At 26.8% G+C, this 24,344-nt stretch overlaps 1 protein-coding gene across 1 annotated transcript; it reads left to right on the top strand.

Annotated features, from left to right (window-relative positions):
• Positions 1-7,767: 7,767 nt before the first annotated feature.
• On the top strand, positions 7,768-24,344 carry LOC117167576 (60S acidic ribosomal protein P0). Its single transcript, XM_033352618.1, has 6 exons — positions 7,768-7,878; positions 7,965-8,375; positions 15,503-15,847; positions 20,908-21,049; positions 23,924-23,971; positions 24,224-24,344. The coding sequence occupies exons 1-4, from the start codon at positions 7,825-7,827 to the stop codon at positions 21,040-21,042; spliced, it is 945 nt and encodes a 314-aa protein (XP_033208509.1). The 5' UTR covers positions 7,768-7,824; the 3' UTR covers positions 21,043-21,049; positions 23,924-23,971; positions 24,224-24,344.

Genomic DNA, 24,344 nt, shown 5'->3' with positions numbered 1-24,344 from the left:
AAAATTCAACTAACTTGTTAAAAATGCATCCTTTTATATTGAAACTTATCTTTTTTGTTAAAAATTTATCTGTTCTGGTTGAAAAGTCCACTGTTTTCTAAAACAATCAACTATTTTGTTAAGATTTTAATTATATTCGGAAAATTTAAGTATATTGTACACGTCATCATTTTTAACCGAAAATTTTTGCGAATGAACCAAAAACTGTGCATTCTAAAATTTTAATTTTTTCACTTTTATATTATTTTTTACAATTAAAACAAAACCTTACGTATTTTAGCCAAAAATAATTTTAAAATTTCGTTTGTTTTTTGGTTGAACAACATTTTATTGTATATTGTATCGCTTTTCCATAAATTAGATTTATTTATTTTTAATGTTATTTTTCACGATTAAAACGAAAAATAAGCATCCTAGCGTTAAATGGTTCTCAACAAATTTGTAGTTATAATTTAGAAGAACAGATTTTTTAATACAAATTTTATTGTATCGTTTTTTGTGTCGTTTTTCCAAAAATTTAATTTGCTTATTTTTAATATGAATTTTTACGGTTACAAGAAAGACTCACGCATTCTATCCAAAAATGATTAATAACAAGTTTGTATATCTTTTTGGGTAAACCACTTTTTATACTAATTTTTGTCATAACTTGTGTCGTTTTTTCAAGATTCTAATTTTTTTTAATTTTATAATTATTAACAAATTTTTAGAACTTTTGTGTTCAAATAATAAATTTATTTAACTTTTTTCTCGTATCTTGTTTTGAAACGTACAGATTTTAAAAAAATCCAAGAAAGTCTTTTTTCACATAAATCTAATTCATTATCATTATAATGCGAGAATATAAAAATCCAACTAATCTTTGGTTAAAAATTAATTTTTTTTTGAAAAGTCTTCAATTATATTTTTGGTTCGGAATTGATCCCGTTTGTTTACAAATTCTACTATTTGTTTGAAAATTTAATTATTTTTTTGAAAATAAAAAGCAGAAAAATATTTTGTAAAAATTCATCTTTTTGGTCAAAAATTCAACTACTAGGTTAAAAGGTGAACTGTTTTGTTAAAAATTCATATCGTCGATTGCAATGTCATTCTTTTGGTTGAAAATGCAACTGATTGGTTGAAAATTCTTTTTTTTTTGGTTGAGTTCAACTGTTTCTGATGTAAATTAAAATATATTTTGTCGAAATATTAACTATTACATGTTCAGTTGAGAATTCATTCTTTTGGCCCAAAAATCAACTACTTGGTTTAAAGTTTAACTACTTTCTTATAAATTCATTTTTTTTTTTACTGTTTGGTTGAAAATGGACTTTTTTGTTAAAAGTTCGTCTTTTATGATAGAAAACTAACCTTCTTGTTGGAAAATGCCACTACCTTGTTGAAAGTTGAACTAATTTATTGAAAATTCATTTTTCTATATAGATTCATCTGCTTGGTTGAACTTATTGATCATTCGAATAGATTATTTAAAATTAATTTTTTTACTGAAAAATTTAACTGTTCCATTCTTTATTGTAAACTTATCTTTTTTTTTGTAGATAATTCAACTTTATTGGTTGAAAACTCAGCTCTTAAAATTAAAATTTATGTATTTTGTTAAGAATTCGTATTTATTCATAGAAAATTAATCTTCTTGGTTAAAAAATTAACTTTTTAATTAAAAATTCCATTCTTTGTTTGAATCTTGAACTCTTTTCTTTAAAATTAATTTTTTATATGATTCATCGTTTTAATTGAAAATTTATCCTCTTGATTGAAAACATAAATATTTTGTTAATAATTTACAATTTTTTGCTTGCTTTCATTACCTGAAAATAAAACTATTCCATTTTTTGTTGAAAATTCGTATTTTAAATTGAAAATTCATCTTTCCTAGTTGAAAATTCATGTATGTGTGTATGTATAATTTGGTTATGGAGTCAAATATTTTGTGAAAAATTAAACTATTTTGTCGTAAATCAATTTGTTTCCTCGAAAATTAATATATTTTTTTATTGAAAATGCACCTATTTTGTAAGAAAAAAGCTGTTTCGCGTGGTTAAAAATTAATTTTTTTCTTTTAAATGAAACTATTCCATTTTTAGCTGAAAACGTATACTTTATAAGTTACAAATTCAACTATTTGGTAAAAAATTCAGCTTCTTTGTTGAAAATACTCTATTTTGATTGAAATCTATTTTGTTCAACTGAAAATGTAACTATTACATTTTGAATTTAAAATGTATCTTTTTTGTTAAAAAGTCAACTACGTTGTTAAAAATTCAAATATCTTATTAAAGTCATCTCTTTTTGTTGAAAATTCAATGTGACATATTCCCTTATTATAAATTCTGTTTAAAAGTATATTAGAATTTTCTGGTTAGGAATGTTTAGGGTATAATTTTCACCCCGTAACTGATAATTTCACCTCCCCCCTTCCGATTATTTACTATAACTAATGACAGGCATAACAAAATTTTGCAAGTATTATCTATTTCAACTAAATTTATTAATTATTTCAACAATTTTCATTTGTTTGAATAAATTGTCCCCTTGTAAATCTAGAAAAGTTGCTATTTTCTGTAATAATAATGCTAATGAATATCACGAGTGATATTTTTTGTGGAAAACAGTTTGCAATTATTTAAACAATTAATAATCATTCTACAGAGGGTAGAAACAATTATTTAAACAATTATAAATTATTCGAATAAATGTTAAAAATCCTTAACAAAAAATATAACTTAACATTCGTTAATTGTCTCATTAATTCAAGAAAATAATAACTTTTACGATTTAGTGTTTAAAAAATGATAAGAACAGAAATTGTTTGAGCAATTGAAAAATATTTATAATAAAAATTATAATTTTTTTATTACTGAATGAAAATTCTTTCCTAAATATTCATAATGGTATGTATTTCCCCCACATTTTTCCACAGACCTTTTATAAAGTAAAGATGAAAAATATCGACAAGTTTAATTTCTTAATCGTGGATTCTCTTTTGTTAAAGCTCCTTCAGCTTTAACGAACACATTTGAATTACGACTCGTATGCTTCGCACTCGTTTGTGCACACACACACACACACACACACACACACACACACACACACACAACAAAACACAGAAGCGTAAATCCGACCTTGCAACCTCCACGTTGTACGCTTTGGGTAACGCCAAAGCCGGCGGTAGTGAAAATCAAAATTTTCTCAAGTTTTGGATGCCTTTAAAAAAAAAGTTTCAAATTTAAAAAAAAATATATTTTTTTGATATTTCAAAAAAAATTTGTTTTTTAAATTTTTGGTTTTTCGTCAATTTCAGCAGTATTTGCGAAAAGATAGGGAAAAAGCTCGAAATTTTTATTTTAGCCATCATTATGACATGTTAAAGCGCAAAAAACGTGACCCATTAATTTTTACAAAAGTTTGACCGTATATAACAAGGAAACGGTTAATTAGATCGAAATGTAACATTACAGAGTTTTTGGGTGGTTATTCAACTGTAAAAGGCAGACACAACATTAGCAATTTCATAAAGATTTGAAATTTAATCTTTGATGTTCTGAAAAAACATGAATTACCCATTTTCCTGTTTTTCTCAAATTTATGTTGTCGCAAAATCTTATGGCACCTTTATTCTAGTTTTCAGAACTGCCCTTAAATTTTCTGTGCGACCATTAATTGCCAAGATATCGTCAATCAAAGACAAAAGGGTCCTTTTTTATTTAAAGTTCGATATCTCAATGAAAAATGGTCATACCGAGGTTTAAAACAAAAGAAAATTGTTTTAAATCCTGAAAATAAAATTAAAAATAAACAATTTAAATTTGTGGGAAAACAACCCAAGCTGCAGTAAAATATTTCGTTACAACATATTTTGTATGGACTTCACACTTTTTTATTTATAGAAATAAGACAATGGAAATACGTCTGTTTTAACACCAAATCATATTATGAATTGTAATAATATACGTTTATTAAAATGATATACATTTTCAAGTTAGCTGAGAATAAAAATTAATGCGAAATAAGGATCAAATATTAAACTAATCATGGAGAATAAAGTTTATACTTTATTTTGCAATATCTGAATAAGCAATCCTATACCGAGGTACAGAAATAAACTTAATGTACATTTGATACATAATACTGTTCAACATAAAATCGGAATGTTCGCATTTTTGACCAAATCGATTGCGAAGCACGAGATACGTGATGATAATCTGTTAGTTAAAGCCGAATGAGCTTTAACAAAAGAGAATTCACAATCACTAAATTACTTTGGCGATGCTTTCACATTTAGTTTTAAAAGCTCTTTGCTTAATTGTGGGGAAGTGCAAGGGCCGAACGCGAAGCACAAGAACCAACATACGCGCGTCCTAGGCGCGTTCAAAATTTCTAGCGAAGCTAGCCGCGCGCGGTGAGAATGTGCTCTCGCGACAGCCAGATTTTTTAAACTGTCAATTCAACTATTCCATTTTTTATTTAATCTTATCTTTTCTAGTTAAAAAGTTGAACCGGTTGGAAGTTCATGTACTTTGTTAAAAATAAATCTTTTTAGTAGAAAATTAATATTCTAGCTTAAAGTTGAATCTTTTTGGTTCAAAATTCTTCTTTTTTTTTGGTTAGAAAATATTTCATTCAACCTGGAAATTTAACTAGGATAGGGTGGGACGAAGTGAGCATAGGGGTAAGATGGGCTAATATCAGAAAGAATGTTATGAAACTTCTTTTTACAAAATTTTAGCTGAATGTTGAATAAATTCGGAAAAAACGCGTGTTAAACTTATAAGGCCTGTATTTCAGGATATCCCTGGATTATGCGACGTAAAACCTGAGAATTATCTAAGTGGTGGTTTTTCGTTATGAATGATTTTTATCCGATATAATTTGTTTATTCTATAAACAAAATTTAAGGTTTTAACAGATTCTTATATAACTGTGTGGAACATAAATAGCTGAAATTTTGATATTATTTGAAAATATAATATTGGGCAGAACGAGCCTGTGTAATGGCGTGAAATAATCCATATTTTATTGTATCAGCTTTTGCAATGCGTTAACTATGGTGGTAGAATCCCAAAAAATATAAGAAATTCATTACCGTTAAAAAAAACTTATTTCGGATAAACTGAGAATTTCTGTTTTAAAAAAACTAGTACCTCAAAATAATTGATGAATATATTGTCATTTAAATTTTATAATATTATATTGCATTTGCTAATCAAAGATTAGTCATCTTTATCTTTTTTCGCCCCTGCGAATAGACTTTACGACGTGCATTCAGGTATGTTCAATTGTATTACTTTACTGTCTCTATTTACTATTTTATGTCATTTAAAATATTTGCCTATTTAATAATTCGAAAGTATTTTCGCATAATTTTATATTTTTATTCATAGAAAAGAAACTACAAAATCCTTTTAACAATTAAAACCCCATATTAAAAGTACAATAAATGATATTCTAATATACTTCAAATTTTAAATTTGCCGCATTTATCATAGATGTGACGCGTGCGCAATGAATTTATTTTTGCACCGCTGAAAATTTTACGCCTATCCGGTCCGGTTCCGAGTTTCCTTCTATTCCGCCCGCTTTTTGTGTCAAGGTATGTCGTACTTATTTCGTTGCTGTTCATAAACTATAATTAATACATTTTTATACTTTAGAAACTATAAAATTTATTTAATCAAGAAGTGATAAGTCGAATTATATTTTTTTCTCATATCTTAGTATTTTGCATAAAGAATATGCGTCCTTTCTAAAAAGAAAATAGTTAGGTTATGCTGCCATGTGGTTGCTTTGCTCATGAAGCTTTCTTGATAAATTAGAATTTTAGGCTACTGAATTCATTTTCATATAAGTTAAGCAACTCATTTATAATTTACATTCATTATGTTTTATAGTAATGGCTTTTTTTGTAAAATGTCAAAACATAACCTATCATTTAAGGACGCGCATGTTCCATACCTTGACGTTAGTCCAAGAACCTTTTGTGTATGTTCCTCAATTACTTTTATATTATAAAATAAATACCAACCATCCCATATTCACAAATATAACATTTAACAAAATTAGGAAATTCTAATTTCTTCACAATTTGCACTGTAAATAATACTCTTGCAACATTTATCATTCTTTCTGCTGAAATGACTTCCGTAAAAATGGTTCCTTTTGGTACAAAAATTTATATCTTTTATTTTTAATGAAATAAATTACCAAGATTTATGACAGAATTAACCAAAACTATGTGTGAAGTCCATTTTTGGAAGAAAAAAATTTATTTTAATTGGGACTGTTAATGGATTATTTTGCTTCATAATACAACAAAATAAAACTGATTAAATGCAACTTTGTGCAAAAATAATCTATCAGTTTTTTCTGGAAAAAAATCAAGGTGATCAAATAAAATATGCGATTTTTGCAAAACAGGCTTGAGAAACGTAAATATATATTTTTAATTTTAATAAAAGACAGCACATTTCTTTGTACTACCCTTTACTCATTTCTGTTTGTAATGTTCCGAATGTCAAATAAATTTATTTAATTACAATCTAAACATTAACATATACAGGGTGTCTACCCTTCCTGGAATTATAAGGGAATTTTTTTAAGTTCAGATAATTTCCTCTAGAATCTTCGTTTGTGAAGGTCTCTTTATATTGCTGAATTTCACTATTTTGTTGAAAATTCTTTTTTGTTTGAAATTAATTGTTTTAAACTAAATATAGCTATTCCATTTTTGGTTGAAGATTCAAGTCTGTTCTCTACTTTTTTCTATTTTTTTTTTTTTTTTACTGAAAAATCTTTCTTAGTTGAAAATTTATTCATGTTGAATAGTCGTATTTCTTTTGTGAAATATCTACTGCATTTTTCATTCAGAATTCGAGTTTTTTATAATGAAAATTTAATTGGTTGAAAGTTAAGCTCGTTTTTTAAAAGATAATTTTTTAAGTTTCATTGGAACTCTATCTCTTTGATTGAAAAATGATTATTTTTATTTGAAAATTCAATCATTATAGTTGGAAGATTTATAACTTTAATTAAAATTTCATTACTTTGTTTGAAAATTTGACTTTTTTTACTAATGTAATTATTATAATTTAAGATTCCATGATTTTAGTCAACAATTAATTTCTTTAAATAATTATTTAACTAATCAATTGTTCGTCGACAATTTATATTTTTTAGTCAAAATTTCGTTTTTATGTAGAAATTATTCTTCTTGGTTGAAAATACATCTTTTTGAATGAAAATTCAGCTATTCCAGTTAAAAATACATAAGTATGGTTAAATGTTGGTTTTTTTTTTGTTTTGGTGGAAAATTAATTTCGTTAACTATATAATTAGCTATTCAACTTTTGATTTAAAATTTATCTTTTTAAGCTAAAAATCAACTATTCGGTTGAAACTTCATCTGGTTGGAAATTCAATATTTTTGCTGGAAAATATGGAAATTTAATTAATTGAACTGAATTTTAACTCCCAGAAGATACGATAAAAACAGTTTAAAATTGTTGTTTAAATTCATGCACTTTAGAGAAAATTTCGACAAATGATTAGTAATGTTTTTAGTATTATTTAATTAGTCGATTTTGCAATATAATTTGATAAATCTTTCTACATTAAACGTATTATTTATAATAAACTCGCAAAACCGTATAGATATTCGGAATTCTCTTCCAGAATTTAAGTAAGCATCCTAAAAATGACGCCTGGATTAATCAAAGAATTTCTCTAGAATTTAAGTAGACATCTTGAAAAAAAATCGTAACATGAATCTCCGTTCCTTTTTTTTTCAGTCCTTAAAACTCCCGTTAGATCTCTGCTATCACAAAGATGGGTAGAGAGGACAAGGCATCCTGGAAGTCCAGTTACTTCACCAAGCTTATCGTAAGTTTCTCCAATTTGTAAATAATTTACCCTTCACTTCCCGAATTCCCAAAATCGGGATATTAAAATGCAATATTTTATTTCAGCAACTTTTGGATGACTACCCCAAGTGCTTTATTGTGGGCGCGGACAATGTCGGCTCGAAGCAGATGCAGCAAATTCGTATGTCGTTGCGAGGAAATGCCGTTGTACTCATGGGAAAAAACACCATGATGCGAAAAGCCATTCGCGGCCATATCGAACGTAATGCCGCTTTGGAGAAGCTCCTCCCTCACATCAAGGGAAACGTCGGTTTCGTCTTCACCCGCGGAGACTTGGTCGAAGTCAGGGACAAGCTCCTGGAGAACAAAGTCCGTGCTCCCGCTAGGGCTGGAGCTATTGCTCCATTGAGTGTCATCATTCCCGCCCAAAACACCGGATTGGGACCAGAAAAGACTTCTTTCTTCCAGGCTTTGAGCATTCCCACCAAGATTTCCAAGGGAACCATTGAAATCATCGTTAGTATTTTATTTCGCTAATATCAAACTAACTCAAATCCAGACTTCACACTCTTTCTCCTGTTTCCAGAAACTTCCCCCCTTTTTTTTATAAAACGCGAACTAAATTAGTAAAAACCCAATAAGAAAATCCGACAATTTCAGGATGGCTGCTGGACCGGGATACCGGGAAATGACAGTGAATGTATTTTTTGACCGGTATTTTTACAAATTTGTAGAAGAAAAATCTGTCCACGTTCGATTTCAACAATTTTTAAATAATTACTTTTTTTACTTTAAAAATGTTTATTTTTCAGCTTACATTTTTAATTTAAAGAATTTTAAAATGATTTCTTAAAGACTTGAACAAGTAAAAAATAAAAGCCTTTGATGTTGAAAATTTTGGATAAAAACATTTTTATTTAATAAATAAATCATTTTTTTTTAATTTCTCTGTATTTCAAATAATAAAAAGTGGACAAAATCCATTGAATTTGAAATGTTTAATTAAAAAAAAAGATTAGTGATTGAATATTGAGCAATATTTGAATTTCTATTTAAGACAAGTAAATTGAAACCAAATACAGCGAAACTCTTCTATAGCGCCGATTTTGGGGCTGACGGTGGGTGGGAACTAACTCGTTTTAGACGACTACGATTTTGTTTGTTCACGCTTCAGTACTCGCCTGAAGGGCTGTTGAAGGGTTTCACTGTATTTAAAAGTAAAGAATCTTTAACTGAATTGTTTGACATACAGAGCCTGGAATCTGTAAAATTTCGAAGAGCCTTTAAACTTTGAACGTTACAATTTTAATTGTTGTATTTAAAAAATGCTTAATTTATAAGTGAAATTTTGATGTATAATTTACAAATAAACATTTGTAGAAAAAATTTGAGTAATTTTAAGAGATATTTAGGACTTTCAAAAAGATATAAAAATTATCATGCAAATTTTAGAAAGTTTTGTTAAAATCTTCCAAAATCTTTTTTGAACATTTTGTTTAAATGTTTGAAAAAATTTAAAAATATTCTCTTAAAATAGTTTTTCAAAATGAAAAATTGTTTTTAATTTTCCTAGGAATCTAAGAAAATGTTTTTATTCTTTGAAGCCTTTCACTATTTTCAAAAAGAATCTATTTTTTTTTAAATTCTGCGAAAATCTACGTTTTGTTTTATATTAGGCTATCATTTCAAGTTATACATTAAGCTCAAATCTTTTCAAAACTTCTACAAATCTCTTAACATTACTAAAATTTCGCCTACAAATAAATGTTCAATTGTTATTTATACATCCAAATTGAAAAGAAATTTTCTAAAATTCGCAGGATTTTCTGAAAATTGTGGAAAAAATTCAATTAATTTTGACAGATATTTATAAGTTCTGAAAAAAGTTCGAAAATAATTTAAAACAAATTAAAAACAGCTTCTAGATTTCTCTATAGTTTGAAAGAAAATTTTGAAGCTTTCCAAAGATATTTAAACTATTTAAAATGAAAATAATTGAATTTCTCATTTAAGAAGTGTTCAGATAAGAAATTTTCAATTTTTCAATATTTAATTTTTTTAGATTCAATATTGCTTAGAATTATATAATTTTGAAAATTTTAAAGTTCATTGATTTTTTTAATTTTGAGCGTTGAAAATGATACAATGGATTTGTATTTTTTTTATATTGTAAAATGTTAGTACCCTCATTTTTATACGCCTAAATTATGGAGCGTTTGAATACATTTTTTAATTAAAAAACTTAAATTTCAATTTTAAAAATTTAACAGTTTCAATTTGAGTGCTTTCATTTAAAGATTTTAAAGCTCAGTTCTTATTACCTCAAGTGGAAAATTTTTCAACTTCAGTGTTGCATTTCTTTGATTGCATTGACCGCGAAAAACGTTTGCGAACCAGAAAATGACCGGGAATTTATTTCGTCGATTAAAACGGCCATCCTGAATTTGGTTACAGTTTCAGTTAAGTTCAATTATTTTGTTGAAAATCCAACTCTTTTGTTTAAAAAAATAAGACTTTTTAGGTCGAAAATGTAACTTCTCTTTAAAATTTCAACTGTCTTATAACAAAAATGGTCTTGATTGACATTTTTGACTGACAGTTTTCTTGTGCAATCCTTCTTTATTGGATGAAACGTATATTATTGTAATTTTGATTCAGAATTCATCTCTTTGGGTTAAATATTTTACTACTTTATTCAAAATTTAATTATTTTATTTTAAATTAAAATTTTTTGTTATGCATTGATCTTGTTTGCTAAGAAAGTCATATGTCTTGGTTAAAAATTCTATTTTTTCGTTGAATCCAACCCGGTTTTGATTAAAAATTAAAATCCTTTTTGGTTAAATTTAACCCGTTGTTGATTAAGATTAGAATAATTTTAGGTTGAAACATTAACTACTATCAGGGTGGCGCCTTGGCCGCGAACTTTATTGCCCGAAAATTTACTTCTGATCATAGTAAAATTCAAATTTTAATCATTTTTGTCAATTTAGAAAATTGATTTCTATTTTATTTACAGTCGCGGGTTTTTTAAATTATCTGAGTTTAATTGAATCATTATTTATTTATTTCCTCTAATTTAGAAATTTGAATAATTTGAATTTTTTTAAGAAAATTAATCTTTTTGGTACAAAATTCAGCTATTTCATTTGAAGATTCGTCATTTTAGTTAAAAATGCAACAGTTTGTTTAAAAATTTGCATTCAACTGAAAATTTTTAATATCGATTTTCGATTGAAAATTGATCTTGTACAAAATTCAACAATTTAGATGGAAATTTGTCTTTTAATTGGAAATTGAAATATTTCATTGAAAATCCACATATTTTGTTAAAACTCTAATTTGTTGTCGAAAAATTTTATTTTTTTTCGCAATTTAATCTTTAAAAAAAAATTTTGTTCTAGTATTACTATTAAGTATTTAGAATTTTAGTTGAAAATCATATTTTAGGTTGGAAATTCAATTACTTGCTTGAAAGTTAAACTCTTTGATTGAAAATAATTTTGTTTTTTAAACTAAAAATTTACCTATTTTTCCAGTTGAATATTTAGTAATAATAAAAATATAATTTTTTGTCAAAAATTCATTTATTCTAGTTCAAGATTTATCATTTTAGTTTAATCTAATTAAATACTTATTTTTTTTTTATTTGAAAATTTGACTAGTTTGACATTTTTTTTAGAAAATTAGTCTTTGTCGTTGAACTTTAATCTTTTTGGTAAAAAATTCAACTATTTCATTTGAAGATTCATCATTTTAGTTAAAAGTGCATCAGTTTTTTTCTTTTTTTTTAAATTAATTCGACTGAAAATTTGAATGTCTTTTTCAATTGGAAATTAAACTATTTAATTTAAAATCCACATATTTTGTTAAAAATCGATTTTTTTGCTAAGTTAAAGAATCAAGCATTACTGTTAAATATTTGTAATTTTAGTTGAAAAATCATATTTTAAGTTGAAAGTTAATCCCTTTTGTTGAAAATAATTTCTTTGGTTGAAATAATAGCCGAAAATTAACTATTTTGTTGAAAATTGGTTTCTTTTTTGGTTGAAAATTTAGCTATTATTCCAGTTGAATATTTAGTAATAAGAATAAAAATATCATCTTTTTGGTGAAAAATTCATTTATTCTAGTTAAAGACTTATCATTTGACCTTAATCTAATTTAATCTTTATTTATTTCTTCTTATTTAGAAATTTGACTAGTTGTTTGAAAATTTATGTTTTTTTCTTTCTTCTGGAAAATTAATCTTTGTCGTTGAACGTTAATCTTTTTATTACAAAATCCAACTATTTCATTTGAAGATTCATCATTTTAGTTAAAAATGCATCAGTTTGTTTGAAAATTTATTCATTCGACTGAAAATTTGAATGTCCATTTTCGTTTGAAAATTAATCTTGTACAAAATGCAACAAATTTGGATGACAATTTGTCTTTTTTAATTGGAAATTAAACTGTTTCATTAAAAATCCACATATTTTGTTAAAACTCTATTTTTTTGTCGAAAAATTGTGTTTTTGTTTGCAAGTTAATCTTCTTAAAAATTATTTGTTTTGGTTAAAAAATCAAGTATTAATGTTAAATAATTTTACTGGAATAATCATATTTTAGGTTTGAAATACATTTACTTGTTTGAAAGTTACACTCTTTTGGCGAAACTAACTTTTTTGGTTGAAAATTCATCATTTTAATTAAAAATTCATATCTTTGGTTGAAATAATAGCCGAAAATTAACTATTTTGTTGAAGATTGGTTTCTTTTTTTTGTTGAAAATTATTTTGTTTTTTAAACTGAAAGAACTATTATTCCAGTTGAATATTTAATAATAATAAAAATATCATCTTTTTGGTCAAAAATTCATTTATTCAAATTAAAGATATATAATTTTAGTTGAAAATACGTCACTTTATTTGAAAATGTAACTATTTTTTTGGAACTTTCTTTGTGGAAAGTAATTTTTTTAATTGAAAATTTAACTTATTCCAATTGAAAATTCTTCTGTTTGATTAAATATTAATTTTTTTAACTTAAAACTTAATTATCGAAGTTTTGATTACCAATTTATCTTTTTTGGTAAAAATTAAATTGTTGTGGTTGAAAATTCAACTATTTCAGCTAAAGATTCATTGTTTTAGTTGAAAACTAATATTTTTGGTTTCAAATTCAACTATTCCAATTGAAGATTCATCAGTTAGGTTGAAATTTGAACTATTTTCTTGAAAATCCATTGTTTTTTTTTTCTCTTCAAGCCTAATGTTTTTCAACTAAAAGTTAAACTATTAAATTTTTTGTTGTAAATCGATATTTTTTAGTGGAAAATTTAAGTATTTTAAAAAAATTAATTAAGTTTGCAATTTTCTGCTCTGTCGTGTTAAAAAATGTTTGGAATGAACCAATGACCGGGAATTTGAAATTGACCACCTAATCGCCACCATGATTATATACTGCTCCTTTATTTCATATTCAAAAAGCTTTCGTTATTCGACGAAGGTTCTCTTCAGTTCAAAATATGTCCTGTATTATTTTATTACTCCTAAAAATCTGAGGTCGACTAAATATTATATTTTGTCGTTAAAAATTTGTTTTTAATTGAAAATTCGTCTACTTGTTAAGGGCATGTGACACAGCTAAATTCCTATATTACCGATCTCACTTTTTCAGTTCACTGAATGTTTTTTTGAACCTAAGAACTTTTTTTTGTAAATAAAATATCGAGCTGAAACTTTGGAAAATGTATTAGAGTACAATAGAGTACGAAAATACGAACCCTCTAGAGCCTCGTCTAGTGGCACTAGACGAGGCTCTAGAGGGTTCGTATTTTCGTGTACAACGTTACTGGCTGATTCCGATGGAATTGATAGTTGAAATATATTTTTTTACATCTTTTATTATTAAGATTTGTACTTAAACGTAGTTTTCTTTCGGCTCTTGCATTTCTCAAAGTTTGAGACCGATATTTTGCGTATAAAAAAAGTTGGAACGTTCAAAAAATGTCGAGGTTCAGAAAAAAGATAAAATAATTTTCAGTGACGTTCCTAAACGTGCTTTATTGTACTCTAATACATTTTCCAAAGTTTCAGCTCGATATTTTATTTATAAAAAAGTTCTTAGGTTTAAAAAAACATTCAGTGAACTGAAAAAGTGAGGTCGGTAATATAGGTATTTAGCTGTGTCACATGACCTTAAAAAGTTAAATACTTTGTTGAATATTTTTTAGATTAACCTGTGGTAGAAAATTAGATTTTTGTGGTGAAAAGTAGTTTTAACTGAAAATTCAACTTTCTGAAGTTCAAAGTTTCTTTTTTTTGTTGAAAATTCCACTTTTCGGATTGTAAATTTATTTTTTGGATACAAAAGTTTTCTTTCGTGGTTTAAAATTAACTTTTTTGTTGAAAATTCAGCTTCTGCGGTTAAAAATTTAACTGTCTTTAGCTTGTCAATGCATCTATTTGATTGACAATACTACTCTTTTTATCAATTTTAAATGTTAAGCGTTTTTAAATCCCACCACTTGGTTAAAAATTGAACTATTTTGGAAAATTAATTTTTTTTAATTTTACTGTTTGAATTGTTAAGAATTTGTCATTTTGGTTCAATTCGACTGTTCTTATTTTATTTTAAATTGAACTTTTTTAATGGAAGCTCGTTTTCACTGGATAAAAAGTAATGTTTTTAACAAAAAATTGAACTATTTTGTTGAAAATTCGTCTTTTTGCTTGAAATAACAACTATTATTTTTGTCGTTAAAAATTCACCTTTTCGGATTGAAATTTTATAAAAAAAAAAAAGATTAACTAAGAGAAAAATAACTTCTCTGTCAAATAGGGCGGAAAAGTTGCCTTTCGTTGCTTAAAATTAACTTTTTTTTTAATTCAATTTTCCTGGTGTATACTTCAACTGTCATATAAAAATTGTATCTTTGACTTGAAAGTTCAACTATTTGGTTAAAGTTAAATCTTTTGCGTTTTAAATTCCCACTATTTTTTTGAAAATTGAACCATTTTCTGGCTTTTTTTTAAATTAATATTTTAAACTGAGAAGCCAACTGTTCTAATTGTAGAAAATTTGTATTTTTTAGTTAAAAATTTAATTATTTCGGTGAAAATTCGACTTTCAAATATCAATCTTTTAATTGATAATTTAATTTTTTGTTAAAATTCGTGTATTTTATTTGATATTCACCTTTTTTGGTTAAAAATAAACTTTTTTGTTGGAAAATTCAACTTTTTGATTGACATTGAATTTTGGTTCCTGAAACTTCTTGCTTAATAATTATGTTGTTTTTTTTTTGTTTTTTTTTGTTGGAAATTCGTCTTTTCGGATTTCAAAGTCAACGATTTTCTTTTTAAAAAAAAACATTTGACCTTTTAACTTGAAAACTGAACTATTTTAGTGTAAAATTAATATATTTTTTAATTGAAAATGCAATCTATTTTAATTTAAAGTCTCAGGAATTTAAAGCGTTCATATTGAATTCAATATGATACATACATTAATTTTATTTAAAAGAAATTATTCCACTTTTCTTCGAAAAATCACCCTATTGACCCTGTTTTCATATCATTTTGGGCTGTGAAGTCTAGAAATTGACTACCATTTTTTAATCTTATAGAGTTAAAAATCCAAATCTTGTGTTTTGACAGAATGACGTGCACATCTTGAAACCCGGCGACAAAGTGGGAGCTTCAGAAGCAACTCTTCTGAACATGTTGAACATCTCTCCCTTCTCGTACGGTTTACTCGTCGAACAAGTCTACGATTCCGGTACTATCTTTGCCCCTGAAATCTTGGACATCAAGCCTGAGGATCTTCGCGCGAAGTTCTTGGCTGGTGTGGCAAATTTGGCTTCAGTGTGTTTGCAAATTGGTTACCCGACCATTGCCAGTGCACCACACAGCATTGCCAATGGTTTTAAGAACCTTTTGGCGATTGCTGCTGTCACCGATGTCGAATTCCCAGAGGCTACGACCATCAAAGAGTACATCAAGGTAAATAGCGAAGCTTTCATTTATATATATTTGGGGGGGGGGGGGGCGGATGTACACCACTTAATAGCGACACTATTTCAACAGGATGTTTACCCGATCTCACAGACCGGTTCCTATATTCCTTATTCTACCGTATATTCATTTAAGGTCCCCAAAAAGTGCCCTTTTTCAAGATTTGGTCCCTATGGACACCCTAATTAGGTAGGGCCTTTGAAAAAAATAAGGGCTGTCACATAGTCACTTTTTCAAATGAAGAAAGGACTTTAGTCCCTTTTGATTCAATAAATTAATTCATGGGTTAATCACTATTCGTTTTAGATCTATACCTGTTTTTGAATTAACTTGTATTCTTTAAAATATTTCAGGGTTATTATAAAGGTTGCGAGGCATTTTTAATAGATTTCAATAATTTTAAGGAATTTTTCAGATTTTAGGGTATTTTTAAAACTTCTAAGGAATATTCAGGAGCTTTTAATTTGAATTATTTTAGGGCATTTTAAAAAATTCGAAGGATTGTAAAAATGAGTTCAATTAATTTGCAGTGATTTTAAGGCTTTTAAAATATTATAGGATAAAGAATGTTCTAGAAATTCTGAAGATATGGAACGATTTTACAGGATGTATGAGGGTTTAAAAGATTTGACGTTATTTCATAAGATTTCAATGATTTCAAGAAATTTAAAAACTCGATATATTTTAATACATTTTCAATGACTTCAGAAAATATCATCATATAATATCACGAAATTTTATAATATTTTAGTGTATTTTAAAGAATTTATTCTTGAGAAGTGACGAATTTTGTAGGGTTTTAAATATTTGAAGAGATTTAGAATTTACCCTGAATTCTTTGAAATTCTCTTGGATTTTATGAATTCACTGGAAGTTTTTTAATTCGCTGGAATTTCTCTAAATTCACTCGATTCTACTTAGTTCGATGAATTTTATTTTGAATTTTTAAAATTTTTGATTTAATTGATCCTGAGGATTAATTGATTAAGTGATCAAAGAATTTGAAATATTTAAACTTATTTTTCTTTTCAAATTCCGTGGAATTTTCAAGAGCTTTAAGCGCATGTGATACTTAGAAAATTGTCGATTTTACCAGTTTTAGGTTCCGACGGCTTTTTTTCTTTAATAATCAATATTTTGTCTTAAAAATTTGGGACATGATAGCGACCATGCTAACGGACGTCCCCACACACTTTTTTTTGGTTTAATTCCAAAAAGTTTTAATTTAGCAAAATCTGATTAATTTGCATAGCGCCTAGGAATTAGTGTCGATTTTACCAGTTTTAGGTTCCGACGGCTTTTTTTCTAGAATAATCAATATTTTGTCTTAAAATTTTTGGAAATGATAGCGAACATGCTAACGGACGTCCCCGCACACTTTATTTGTGTTTTTTTTTCAAAAATTTTTTTGATATTGCTAACAACGTGTTTACATTTGGAGGTTATGTATGTTACAATTCTCCTGTGCGTTACTTCCAAACTACACAATATTTTTGGCCGAAAACTTTAGACTTGCAAATAAACATAGTAACTAATCTCCCGGAACTAACCCTTTTTGCAGGCAATGAAAAAAGTTTACTTCATAAATAATTTCCAGGTTATCGGAAAGGCAGCGATGAAAAACGACGTAACCTCAAAATAATACATATGCATAAAATTTTTATTTAGCACCATAAATTTTTTTGTTATTATCCCTCAAAAAAGAGTCCGGGAACGTCCGTTATGATATTTTATAGCATCTACGAATTCAGTTTTTAAAATTTTTCATTTTTGTGGAAAAAAAACCGGGAAAACTGTAAGTATCACATGCCCTTAAAAAATTGCAGAGGAGTGTAAAGGATTTAAAGTAGTTTGGATTATTTTAAAAGATTACAAAGAATTGCAAATTTGTATCCTGTGTGTTTTGGGATCGCTGAATCCGAATATGAAGTCAAAATTCAGAAATCCAAAATGGCAGATGAAAATACAAAAAAAAAAGCTCAATTTGGATCAATCTTGGTACTACTTGGTTTTTGGGGTCGCTGAACCCGGAAGTGAAGTCAAAATTTTCAATGGTGGGCGAAAATATCCGCCTTTTCGAATTTCGACTTCAAATTCTGATTCAGCGATCCCAAAACCCCGAGATTGGTCCAAATCGAGCCTTTTTTGTTTCTTCGTCCATCATATTGGATGTGCCATTTTGAATTTTCAAATTTTTACTTCAGATTCGGATTCAGTGCCCCCCCCCCCCCCCCCCCCCCCCCCCCCCCCGAGTAAGGCTTGAATGCAAACTCGGAGTAAGTTAAATAGGAAAAAGAAAGGTTAACGCATTTCGCGTCAATGCCACAGAGGGCACAGAAAATTTGGACGCATTTTGGGTCAGCAAATGGGTTAATATCGTTAAATTCTTAGGCATTTCATCATATTCTTATAACTCCCTTGAATTTTTCTAAGCTTATTTCAAAGTTACTGAATCCAATTAAGTTTTTCAAATTGTTTAAATTCATTTGATTTTTTTTAATTCACCTTGAATTTTATTGAATTTTTCTCTTTGATCTTTAATTCTTCTAAATTCAATCCAGTTTTACGGAAATGAATGTAAATTGAATTGTTCCGAAATCTTCGGAATTTAGCCTGAATTTGTTCCCTTTGAGTACTATATTATTTCCCATAGCGACTGTGAGACCTGGAAATATCAGGGAATTTTTTTAAAGTCAGGGAATTGTTTCAAGTGTATGATTCATTTTTTGCACGGGGATAAGTTCGGAAGAGAAATATTACACCGGAAGATTTCCCGTATTTCATATTTCGTGCGTTTTGTAATTTTTTTAAAGTTCCCAGTTAGAAAGCATATAATTTTCAAATTGTTTAGAATAATTAAAATTCAAAGGTTCACAATGCTTCTTGCTATACTCAAAATTCTTTAATTTTGAGCGGTGAAAATGACAGTGATTTTTTTTTTTTTTACTGAAATCACATTTTGTAGTAAAAAAAAATCTATCCAGTCGCTTTGAATGTCACTTAATACTTCGTGAAATGATACTTATTAACAATATATTTATTTTCTTGAAAATTTCTATGATTTCAATTCAAAATTATTTCTTTCAATGCGCTATTCTAAACCATTTTTTTTAAATTTTTAGATTAATTCTTGGAGGTTTAAAATAAAAAATTTTACAATATTGTAGTTTCAAATTCAAATAATTATTCAAAATCAGCAGACCATTTCGCTATTGAAAATTCGAAAATTTCATATTAAAAGCCTAATAGTTACTTTTGAATTTGGTCATTTTAGATATAAATATAAAGCAGTTTCGAACTGCAAAGCTTGAAATTATACAATTTCAAAAAATGGAATCATGTTACAGCAATCTCGCTGTTTATTATTTAATATAATTTTCAATGTAATATCTTAAAATTTTCCGATTTTTAGTTGAAGATTTAAATATTTTGCAACTAAGTGTAATTAGCTGCATTTTTCAAAGTTTAATTATCAATTTAAAAATTATTAATCTTTATATCATTTTAATTTACTTAAAATAATTGACATTTTTAATGGTTTGATAGTCAGTTTTAAATGAAGTTTGCATTTGTCTTAAGTTTCAAGGTTCTCGAGTTAATTTTTTTTTTAATTTTTCCCATTAAAAATTACTAATTAGTTTGAAAGTTTGCTGAGTATAATTCAATTAATTTTTTGTTTTTATCAACAATTTTCTAATTATTTTTAATGTCAAATTATAATTTGGTTATATTTAAAATTATAGATTTTTAGAAGCTTTGATTTAAAAATATTCAATTTATTCTTTAGTATTAAATTGTAAAATCTTAAACCTTTTGGATTTAGTACTGTTTATTTCATAAATTTTCCATTTTTAATTATTTAATTTTGAACGCGTTTAAGTATAAATAATACAATTTTGATTCCTCTGAATTTTAAATGACCAGATCTTAAAATATTTAAGATTTGACCGTATCCCATTTTCTACATTTTTAATCTGAAATCATTGAATTTCGTTATTCTTTAATTCAAAATAAAATTGTTTTCTTTGCAGTGCTTCGGTTTAGAAATTATACAATTTGCTTTTTAAATTTACATATTTTTCATGTTAGGAAATAAAAATCCAAAGACTTGAACGCACGATTTGCGCGCGTGAAATTACTTCCAGTGCAATAAAATGCATCTTTCCATTTTTCTTTATTAAACACAATAGAATTCCGCAATTGATAATATATGTGAAAAAAACTGTGTTCCACAAAGTGAGTTAATTTTCTTCTAATCCGAGAGAAAAAACGAATATTTACCGGGACTACCGGGAGGCGAAAATTTGAAAAACGATGATTCTTTATTTGCAAAGGTAGCTCTATCAGATTTATGGGATTTCATCACTTCTTAAGAATATTTGAAGAACAATGCAGATTTAACGAGATTTAAGCGATTTTATTAATTTCAAAGTAATTTAATGGGTTTATGATAATGTTAAAAACGTAATTGAATTTAATGAGATCTCAAAATTTGTAAGAGATTCCAACGGCTTTTTAAATAACCTCAGGAAATAAATTTAATTTCAAGAAACTTCTAGGGATTACAAATATTTTTACGAATAGATTTCAGAGGTTCTTAAAGAATTCCAAAGCTTTTAGGGATTTTAAGGATTTCACGCGATGTTATGAGAGAGTGTTATTATATAACAGATTGAAAAAAATATTTAACCCCTGAATTTAATATTTAAAAAATTACGTGAGACTATTCTGCTACTATTTTTCAAAATTTATCCTACTATTGGCACTATTTTTTGGATTTTGTAAATGAGTCCGAAGACTGATTTGACGAAACTCTTCAGATACCACAAAAACATCGATTTAAGTTCTTTATAATGATGAAAATCTAACGCGTCTGAAGGACCCGGTTCCACGTACCAGAGCTAGAAATAGCTGAACCCACTGGTACGTCGGGTTCGCTGTTAGAAAGCTGCATAAAAATGCAGTTTAAATTTAAAAAATGTTTAAGAATCAGTTAATAAAATCCAGAATTTCAAGATTTCTCATGAAATATTTTAATTTTTTTCCAGGATCCAAGCAAGTTCGCTGTTGCTGCTGTAGCTGCTCCGGCTTCTGCAGCTGCCCCAGCAGCTGAAAAGAAGGAAGAGAAGAAAGAAGAGTCTGAGGAAGAGGATGACGACATGGGATTCGGTCTCTTCGACTAAATCCAAAGTGAGTAACATTCAAATATGAAAATCTTGTGAATTGTACTTTTGTGAAGAGTAAAATAAGGTCATTCACGAAAATGATTTAATGAAACGTAGAAATTTAATTTTCGGAGATCGCAAAGCCTTTCCCTTGTCCCTTTTATTTAGAATTACCCCTCTTTTCCCTATTCCTAACAAACTTCCCCTTTTATATTTGAATATAGGCTATATTTGAATTACGCGAGATGAAATGAAGCATTTTTCTATTAAGATTAAAAAAAATTATATTTAATTTAACTTTTTAAATTTTAACTAGGAATGTTTTTAATTATGTGTATAATTAAAACTTGATTTGGTTGTTATTCAATATAAAATCGGAAGTTAAAATATATATATATATATATATATAGCAATTTAAAAAGTAAGGTGAACACTTTTTAATTGAAATGTACAAAGTTAATTAATTAAAAAATAGAATATTCCAAGTTGATCAACTTCTAAGTCAAATGTTCTAACTTGCGCAATTAAAAGTCATACGTTACAAATTGAGTAACTTGAATTACAAATCTATGAGTATTGAATCTCAAATTTTATTTTTAAATCTTACCAATAAAAAATTTAGAAATGATTATTTTGCGGATTTGAAACTAAACTAGTTTGGAATTAAATAAAACTGTATAAAGTTAAAATATTTTCTCGCTAAATCTACAGAATAAATATTTTTGAAATGTATAATATTTAAGGTGCTCAGATTTGAACTGATTTTTATTAATTTAAATTTAAAATGTTTAAAGAGCTTAGTTTGAAATTTATATTTAAAAGTATTATTTATAGTAAGGATGTGACGATCTTGGAAATAAATATTTAATTATAATTATGGATATTACAATTTAGTTATTATATTGATGGAATTTTTAAAATAGAAAATATTTTTGATTATGATAGCGATTTTAAATGTATAAAGATTGTTTATTTGACTAATTTTCTTCAGACTTTTTTATGCCGGCGTGAATGTATTTAAAACTATCTAAGCACGTCCCATTTTTTAAAATAAATTCTTTAATGGCAGAAATAATTAAAGTATAAAGGCTAACGTTACGTATTTCAAAATATTTCCAAAATTGTCAAAAATAACCCGAAATATTTTACAAGTTTTTTAATTTTACAGAGATGTTTAAAAAAATGTCCTTATTTTCAAGTTTATTTAAAAGCTTTAGAAATCAGTGCAAATTCTTTAATTTAGGAAAAATTGGAATAATTTTAAAAGATATTTTGAAGGATAAGTTGTTTTGAAAAGATGAAAAATTAATAAAAATTTGAAAATATTTCAACAAATTTAAAAGAGAATGCAATTTTTTGAAGATTTAGAGAAAAAATTAATTTTCGAAGAAAATTGCAAAAGATTTCTAAAAGTGTGGAAAATTTCAGGGCAATTTTATATAATTTAATTTTTAATTTAAAAAAAAAAAATTTTTTTTTTTCAAAATTTATTTTCTTAACTTAAAATTCAACTTCCATTTTCAGTTGAAAATGAATCTTTTTTAATTAGGAATTTTTGTATTTTGTTGAAAATTCGTCTTTTTTGGTACAAAATTCTATTAGTTGGTTGAAAATTATTTTTTATTGTTGAAAATGTATGTTTATAGATTTAAAAGTCATCTGTTTCATTAAAGATTTGGCTCGTTTTTTTTAATTCCATTTGTGGTAAGAAATTAAAGTTTTTGGTCAAAAATTCACTTACTTAGTTGAAAATAATTTTGAAAATTCATATTTTTCGTTGAAAATTCAACAATTTCGTTAAAAATTGAACTACTTTGTTAAAAGTTCGTGTTTAAAAATTCAACTATTTGTTTTAGAATTAAACTTTTTCTTAAAAATTCATATTTTCGTGTTAAAAAATGTAACTATTCTGTGGACAAGTTTTCTCTTTGGGTAAAAATATTATCTTTTTTGGTTAAAAATTCATCTTTTTCCAACATATTTTAGAATTTTAAAAAAATTTTAACAAAGTGTGGATTTTTAAAGATTTCAAACCAAAATTTAGGCATAGTTGATCATTTATTTTGTATTAACGATCGATTATTGTTTAATTATTTAAGAGTTATTTAAGAAAACATTAAAAATAGTTTTTTGTAATTACTATTTATAATTTATCATTAATTATTAGCTAATACCAATTCGTATACCAAAAATAGTTAACCAGATATGTTTATAGTAAATAACAATGTCATGTTAAAAAAACTTCTGAATAATTAACTGAAGAGGGCTACCACTATGTGCCGAAATTTTTGAAGCAATTTTAATATAATATACACTTTTACTCGACACGAAAAATTTTAAAAATAATATTTTGTTTAAATTTGAGAAGATATCTGAATACATAAAATTACACATAGGATACCCTTATATTAAATGCGTCTTATGCGTGGCGGGTAAAATCATTGAACGCCCTATACTTGTCAATGCTATAAAAATATATAATTTTGTGTACAAAATTTTTTTTCCACGTGTAAAAATAAATGCTTAAACTTTTCTCCTATTTTTCTCCTTATTATGAAAAATTGTCCTATTCCCTCCTTTTTTTTAGTTTTTTTTTTACGCTGGGATTCCTGCCTTTTGTATTTTCGACTTCAAATCATAAGTTAATGTTTATATTAAAAAACAAAAATTTGAAGAAGAAAAAAATTGTAAATGATCTTATTTATAATGATGAAAACCTAACGCGTCTGAAGAACCCGGTTCACGTATTAGAGCTAGAAATAGCTGAACCCACTGATACGTCGGGTTCGCGGTTGCAAAATGGCATAAAAATGCTGTCTGAATTCAATAAAAAATGGAAATAATTATTTTAATTTTGAGAAACGGAAGTTTTATTGTAATATCTTGTATATTCTTGCAGACGCCGAAGACGAGGACACGAAATTCGGTCTCTTGGACTAAAACCAAGGTGTGTATCTTAAAAAATAAATGTATATATATATTTTTTAAATATTTATAATGATGAAAGCATATCGCGTCTGAAGGACCCGGTTCCACGTGTCAGAGCTAGAAATAGCTGAACCCACTGATGCGTCGGGTTCGCAGTTGTAAAGCGGCATAAAAATGCAGTCTGAATCAAATATAGAAATGAAATATTGTAATACAATTTCATTATATGAACATGAAATTTTATAAGAAATTGTGTTTTATATTGTTTCAGAAAATGAAGTTCGATGTCCCGACAATCCATGGAGCTTAAAATGCTGCCGGTGTTTTAACGACTGTATTTTGCTGCTGAGGATTCAAGCCGACGTCCGAATAAAGTACAGTTTTGACGTAAA

This window comes from Belonocnema kinseyi, chromosome 2, assembly GCF_010883055.1.
Source record: "Belonocnema kinseyi isolate 2016_QV_RU_SX_M_011 chromosome 2, B_treatae_v1, whole genome shotgun sequence".
Classification (NCBI taxonomy): Eukaryota; Metazoa; Arthropoda; class Insecta; order Hymenoptera; family Cynipidae; genus Belonocnema; species Belonocnema kinseyi.
The sequence above is the reverse complement of the archived record's forward strand: the minus strand, read 5'-3'. Positions and strand labels throughout refer to the sequence as shown.